At 58.4% G+C, this 6754-nt stretch overlaps 2 protein-coding genes across 2 annotated transcripts; one reads left to right on the top strand and one right to left on the bottom strand.

Annotated features, from left to right (window-relative positions):
* Positions 1-591: 591 nt before the first annotated feature.
* On the top strand, positions 592-2713 carry BBK36DRAFT_1162798 (hypothetical protein; the record flags this gene model as incomplete). Its single annotated transcript, XM_024894478.1, has 4 exons — positions 592-837; positions 894-1831; positions 1888-2152; positions 2255-2713. The coding sequence occupies 4 exons, from the start codon at positions 592-594 to the stop codon at positions 2711-2713; spliced, it is 1908 nt and encodes a 635-aa protein (XP_024745858.1).
* Positions 2714-3381: 668 nt separating this feature from the next.
* BBK36DRAFT_1136481 (hypothetical protein) lies at positions 3382-6754 on the bottom strand. The gene is given in 3 exon segments (XM_024892992.1): positions 3382-3425; positions 3557-6386; positions 6399-6754. The coding sequence occupies 2 exon segments, from the start codon at positions 6748-6750 to the stop codon at positions 3559-3561; spliced, it is 3180 nt and encodes a 1059-aa protein (XP_024745859.1). The 5' UTR covers positions 6751-6754; the 3' UTR covers positions 3382-3425; positions 3557-3558.

Genomic DNA, 6754 nt, shown 5'->3' on the forward strand with positions numbered 1-6754 from the left:
AGCTGAAAGACATGCCCCGATTGATCCCCCATCCTGTGCAGCCCCGGCCAGTTGTAATACGAACCCGCCAAATGAAGCCGCAATTTACAGGTCCCTTGCACGCAAATTAAGGCCCGTCCTAGCGCCGCCCATCGAATCACATTCTCCCGCTGAAGCTCGACCCCTTTTCTGCCCTGTCTTGCCCTGAACCGGTGATTCTGCCGCCCTTTTACAGCGGCTCACAGGCCCTGGTTCCCCTAATCCAGGCACTGGTGCTGTCTAGTAATAGCGACCCCGCCCCCACCGCTTTCGGGGCCAGCTTCTCCTGTTGATCCACAGCTGCGAGACGCCGCCAAACAGCTGCCAGACAAGCAACAAGCATCAGCACCAGCTTGCAGCTCCAGCATCGCGTCGCATCGCATAGCATAGCAATTCTCCCTTTGTTTCTTTTTTCCTCCCCTTTGCAAGCTCCTGGAACTCTGACTCTCCAGAGCCGTACCGTCGCCAAACGAGCAAGCAAGATTGCCTGATTCGCTTAAGCGTCTGTCTGACCGTCTGTCCCTCTTGTCTGTCTGTTTCGTCTTTGTTTGTCTTGTCTCTGCAGACGGAACCATGGCGACGTACTCGACCGATCCGGCGCTGTACATCTACACGTCTCTGACAGCGGGCTCATCGCACATCGTCACCGCCACGTCGCGCCTCGAGACGATCCTGCGAGCGAACCGCGTGCCCTTCAAGGCCATCGACATCTCCACCGATGACAAGGCTCGCATGCTCTGGGGCCGCCGCGCCGGAAAGGACGAAAATGGCAGGGCGAGGAAGTTTCCGGCGCTGGTGCAGGAGGGGATCGTTCTGGGAGTGAGTTGGGCTTGTATCTTGAACTGCTTTCAGTCAGTCTAACCCGGGGGAACCAGGACATTGTCGAGATCGAAGAGTGGAACGAGTACGGCGAGCTGAAGCAGCACGTCAAGATCTACTACGACGAGACCACCATTCCCGACATCAACCACAAGTACCCCGAGCCGGTCAAGAAGAAGAAGACGGTCAAGAAGTCGGCCGCCGCCGCCGCTTCTGCCGCTGCCGAGGTCTCTGCTGCTGCCGCGGCCCCTCCTCCGCCTCCCCCTGGTCCCGCTCCCGAGACCAAGGTTGGATCGAGTGCCGCGTCAATTAAATCAATTACGACGTCAACCCCGAGAGCCAGCATCGACACCGTGCGGTCTGTCATGTCTGTTGCGGACGAAGCAGCGCAGAAGGCTAAGGAGCTTCGGCTGAACGCTCTGCGGAAGAAGGTGCACGGAGACAAGAAGGAGGAGCCAAAGGAAGAGGCGGCCAAGGAGCCGGCGGCGGAAGCGGCCAAGGTTGATGAGACCAAGGCAGAGGAACCCAAGACAGAGGAACCCAAGACAGAGGAACCCCAGGCAGAAGAAACCAAGGAGCCGGAGGAGGACAAGAAGGAGCTTGTCAAGGAAGACGAAAAGGAAGCAGATGACGCTAAGAAGGATGACACCCTGAACGAAAAGGCCGCGGAGGAAGAGACCGAACCCAAGCCCGACGCAAAGGAGGTCGAAGACGAATCTCATGATCACGAAAGCGAACCCGAACACGAGGAACATGAAGAACTCGAGGAGGTCAAGGAAGAGGACGAAGAGGGCAGCAGCAACGAGCACAGTAATGATGACGATACCACCGACGATATTGATGAGAAGGCGGAGGCACACAAGGGAGACGAGACCGAAAAGGCCGAGCAGACTGCAGAGGGCGAGACCGTCACCACGACCCAGCCCGCCCCGGAGCCTTCCCCAGATGCCACGGCCCAGCCGGATGAGACGGGCGACAAGGAAAAGGGCAAGAAGTCCAGCCCCGAAAAGGGCAAAAAAAAAACTTCTTTTTCTTCTTCTGCTTCTAAAGAGGAAAAGCCCGGAGACAAGGATCAGGACAAGTCGAAGTCCACGTCCAAAACATCAACCCTCGCTTCGTCTGCCAAGAAGCCTGCCTCGTCTCCATCCTCGGCCAAGAAGCCAGCCGCCTCCTCCTCCATCGCCAGAAAGCCTTCCTCAGCTCAGTCCTCCACGACGAGAAAGGTTTCTTCCTCTACTCCCTCCGCATCCACATCCTCTTCCTCAGCAGTAAGATCTACTTCAACCACAAGAGCTTCTTCCACAGCCAGATCTACGTCCACGACAAGAACGCCCTCAACAGCAAGATCCACCTCAACAACGAGGACACCTTCCACAGCCAGATCTACCTCAACAACAAGAACGCCTTCCACAGCTAGATCTACTTCAATAACAAGGGCTCCGTCAACAGCAAGATCTACATCAACAACGAGGACCCCGTCAGCAGCGAGGTCAACGTCAACAACAAGAACCCCCTCCGTAGCGAGGTCCACATCAACAACAAGAACATCTTCCGTCGCAGGGTCTTCTTCAGTAGCAGCCCGGTCATCCTCAACAGCCAGATCAACGTCAACAACAAGGACGCCTTCCTCGGCAGCGAGATCCTCTTCCACTACGAGAAAGGTGTCTTCGTCTGCGACGGCGGCGCCAGCCTCGCCTTCGTTGACACGGAAACCTACTACTACTTCTTCTTCGTCAACACGGTCCTCGTCTACGACACGGAAACCCGCTGCTTCTTCCACAACATCCTCTTCAGTCAAGAAACCCTCCAGCTCTTCCACATCGCTCGCCTCAAGGCCAAAGGAGCAGACCAAGGACGGGACATCGAGTACCGGTAAGTCAGATGATGCGATCAAGTCATCGTCATCATGAACGACTCCCATGACAAGATCAATTACTTTCACAATAAAGTAAGAGTCGTTGTTTGTTTTCATTTTTTCCTTTTCTGTTTCAACATTCAATCTAAGAAACCCAATTTTTTTTCCCTTTTTCCTCTTATTTTCTATCTGAGTTATGTCTAATGGCGGTCCCTGAATTCTACGAAAGGGGAATAAGGAACGGGAAAGGGGTGAGCGCATCAACTTTTTGTATGCTTCGCGTGTGTGTGTGTGTGTAATTATCTTTGTACGATATCCTCCTTGGGTCTGTGGCCTGATTCTTAATACCTTCTTCTCCCTCTTCCTTTTTTGCTTCTTTTTAACTCCTTGAGGGAAGACACCTTTTTCACTATTTCAGACGAGAATGTACCTTTTTCTATTTCTCGGCTTTTTATATCTTGTAGCATTTACGAAAATGCAGGAGAGCTTTTACAAGCAGCTTTTTTACAAAGCTTGATTTTATGCTTTTGACGATGTTGTGTGCATTTGATGTTGTGATATGTTTGGGGTGTATTGGTGTCAAGGTTTGATGATGGAGGGGACTTGCCCTGATGATATCCTAATTCATCTTTCGACGTGGAATATTGACCACATATTATCCATCAGTTACATCGAATGTTACTTTGTTCATTCGTATAGCAAAGCAGACAAGATTGCCCATTTTATACTCCCATGAAATCCCAATCCTCCCCCGCCCCGCCCTCCATGACCCAAGATCCCCCTTCTCACAACATACATGCAATTACATATGATATAATACGATACCAACAAAAAAATCCCCCAGAAAAGAAAAGAAGGAAACACAATCACTCCGCCCAGCCAAACACCTCACACACAGCCAAAGTGTTACTCCTCAACCCCGCCAGCGCCACAAACACGCCCGCGAGATCCATCCCCAGCAGCACCAGCGCAGCCAACATGAACCTGGGGCAAAACACCCGGTACAGCATGAGATGTCTCCTCAGCCAACCGGCCCAGCTCATGGTGGCGAGGGCCTCGACGGCGAAATACGCGACGAAGACGGCCAGCGCGCGGGCCGTCGTCTCGAGCAGGCCGCGCTGCTTGGGGCCGACCTTCCAGAGGACGAGCAGGGGCACGGAGGCGGCGGCGAGGATCTGGCCCGCGAAGGTGTTGAGCGCGACGACGAGCGGCGACCAGGGGTAGCGGATGGAGAAGAGCGGGATGAAGGCGCTGTCCCACTGGATGCTGGACAGGACGGCCTGGTGGCCCGTCTTGAAGAAGTAGAAGTTGCCGAGGACGGCGAGCATGACGGGTCCGATGGCCTCGCCCTTGAGGCGGTTGAGGTCGACGATCTCGGCGAGGCAGAGCACCTGCCACATCATGAGGGCGAGGGCGCCCGAGCCCATGGGCTTGGTGACGAGGACGCAGGCCGCGAGGAGGTTGAGCGGGAGGAAGAGGTACCGGGCGCCCATGGCGTTGCCGTAGCCGAGGATCGTGACGAGCTGGCCCGACTTGGCCGTGGTGGAGAGGATGGAGATGTTGGGCGGCGCCCACGCGAACGAGGTCGATCCGGCGATGAGGGAGAGGGCGAGGATGACCTGCGCGAGGTAGACGCCGGCGGACTTGAGGGTGCCCTCCGAGACCTTGTCGGCGAGCCAGCCGCCGTTGCTGGCGGCGTCAATGGTCCAGTAGAGGGCGGAGAGGAAGAGGCCGCCGCGGAAGAAGTATCCGATCCACGTCGGGGCGAGGCCCTCGTAGGACTTGGACGGCATCAGGAACGCCTTGATGACGTCGGGGAGAATGATGAAGACGGCAAAGGGGATGACGAGCTGCCAGGGCGCCGACGTGGAGGATGTGACGGAGGCGTAGTACGTCGATGTGCAGTAGGGCATCTGCTCCTCGCGGCAGAGCTTCGAGTACGACGCCAGCCGCCCGATGACGATGAAGGTGACGGTGTGGTAGATGGCCATTGTGCGGTCCACCTTGGATTCGATGCGCAGCGAGGAGACGAGCGCGGCCAGCCCAAACGTGGCAATGAAGAAGAGGAGGATGGAGTCCTCCCAGATGGTGTACGAGTTGGAGGCAAAGCCGACGGAGTGGCTCAGGGTAAGGACAACAGACAGCCAGCCCCAGAACGTGCGCGGAAAGATGTTGAGCAGCGTCTTGCCAGAGGTGGACAGCGCAGAGATGACGCCCGTAATCAGCAGCGTGACGACGAGGGCGGCGAGGCCATCCAGCGGCTGCTGGCGGTACAGCCCCACGGCGATCAGCACGCCGACGACGAACAGCACCCGCGCGTCCGCCAGTCCGCCCAGGAGCTTCTGGTGGAAGTGCTGGTCCGGATGCACCTCTTCGTCCTCGTGCTTGAGGTTCATCAGCTCCAGCCGCCTCTCAGCGTAGTCGAGCTCGGCATTGTTGGTCACGACAAACTCGTCGTCTGCAGGCCTCGACGCATACATGACCAGCATCACAAGACCAACGGCGGTGACAAACACGCCCGCCACCATCCGCGGCACGTCGAAGCGAGCCCACAGCCTCTTGTACACCTGGAGAGTCTCCGTCTCAAACTCGGTCAGCGCATGGTAGGCGTCCTTGTCGCTCAGCCCAGCAGCATTGGCCCGTGTCCACAGAGCAGCAGGAGAGCCCGGTTCCTCCGTCTGCGAGATCCCGCGGGCCTTGAAGTACGACTGCCGGTACCTCTCGATTCCGGCGGCCGCAAGCCGCGAGACAGCCGCGAGGTTGGCCCAGTCGTTGCCCTTTTTCCCCGCAAAGGCCTCTTCGATGGGCTTCCCGAGGTTGTTGAACGGGATGGGGATGCCCAGCAGCAGCGCGAGAGTCGGGACCAGATCAATCTGGTTGACGGGTCGGACCTTGGCATTCGCTGGCGGAGCAACAAACTCGGGAGACGTCCTCCCGAAAAAGGGCCGCTTCGAGTACATCCACAGAGCGGCCTCGACCTCGTCGTCGCTCTCTCCTCCGTGATCCCCCTTTCCGTCCATGCCGTGGTCGCCCATGACGACCAGGAGCGTGTCGTCGTCGATGGATGCCGCCACCTTGGTGACGAACTCGTTCATCTGCTGCAGCTTGGCCGTCATGGCGGCGTGGTCAGGGCCGTACCGATGTCCCGCATGGTCCACACCCAAGCAGTGCCCGATGAGGAGATCCCACCGCCCCTCCCGGGACGACTCCAGCAGCGGAAAGATGTTGTCGATGACGCCGTTGTCGACGGTGTGCAGGTCCCAGACGTTGAAGCTGTCGTACGCCTTGCTGATGTTGGCCTCGAAGTGGTCCGGAAACAAAGACCACCAGGTGTCGTCTCCCAGATGCGCAATCTTCTTGCCGGCGTCCCGCAGCTGCATCAGCAGATTGTCCTCGTCAATGGCCGTCCCGGCGAAGTTGCTCCCCGCATCGATAAACGTCGGCAGCGTCCCCGTCGTCAGGCCCTTGAGCCGCTGCAGCGTCGTCGTCGGCGGATCCGCGATGAAGGGCCGCAGGAACGCATTCTGCGGCGCCTTGACGGCCGTGTCGTACAAGAAGGGCAGCGCGTTGTGGAAGGCGTGCGCCGTCGCCGGATCCTCAGGAACGGTGAAGTCGTACCGCAGCGCATCAATGAGAATCACCACGGCGCGGTCAAACTGCTTCGGGTGCCAGCAGCCCCCGGCCACGTCCAGCGTCCCCCTCAAGCCCTCGACCGGCGGCGGCGCCGCGCAGCTCGACTTGTCCTCCAGCACCAGCCTCGTCAGCAGGAAGCCGCTGGCAAACAGCCAGATGCCTACGCCGTGCACCGCCAGCAGCCACGCCCAGAACGCCGCCGTCCACCACCACCGCCGCTCGTACGCCTTCTTCCGGCGGTTGTTGAGCCGCTCGCGCTGTCGCTCCAGGATCTCCGTCTGCTCCTTCTCCGTCGGCAGGCCCTTTTCGATGGCCTCTGCGTCCCGGGCTTCCTGCGCTGCTCGGGCTGCCTTGGCCTTTGCGAACTGCTTCGCGATGGCCCTGTAGTCGAGGCCGTCGGCCGGCTTGGAGCTGCGCTGAGGCATGGCT

Source organism: Trichoderma citrinoviride, assembly GCF_003025115.1.
Source record: "Trichoderma citrinoviride strain TUCIM 6016 unplaced genomic scaffold BBK36scaffold_16, whole genome shotgun sequence".
Classification (NCBI taxonomy): Eukaryota; Fungi; Ascomycota; class Sordariomycetes; order Hypocreales; family Hypocreaceae; genus Trichoderma; species Trichoderma citrinoviride.

Bases quoted from the DNA above. Each gene is read 5' to 3' on its own strand.
- BBK36DRAFT_1136481 (XM_024892992.1), bottom strand. From the start codon at position 6,750: ATGCCTCAGCGCAGCTCCAAGCCGGCCGACGGCCTCGACTACAGGGCC.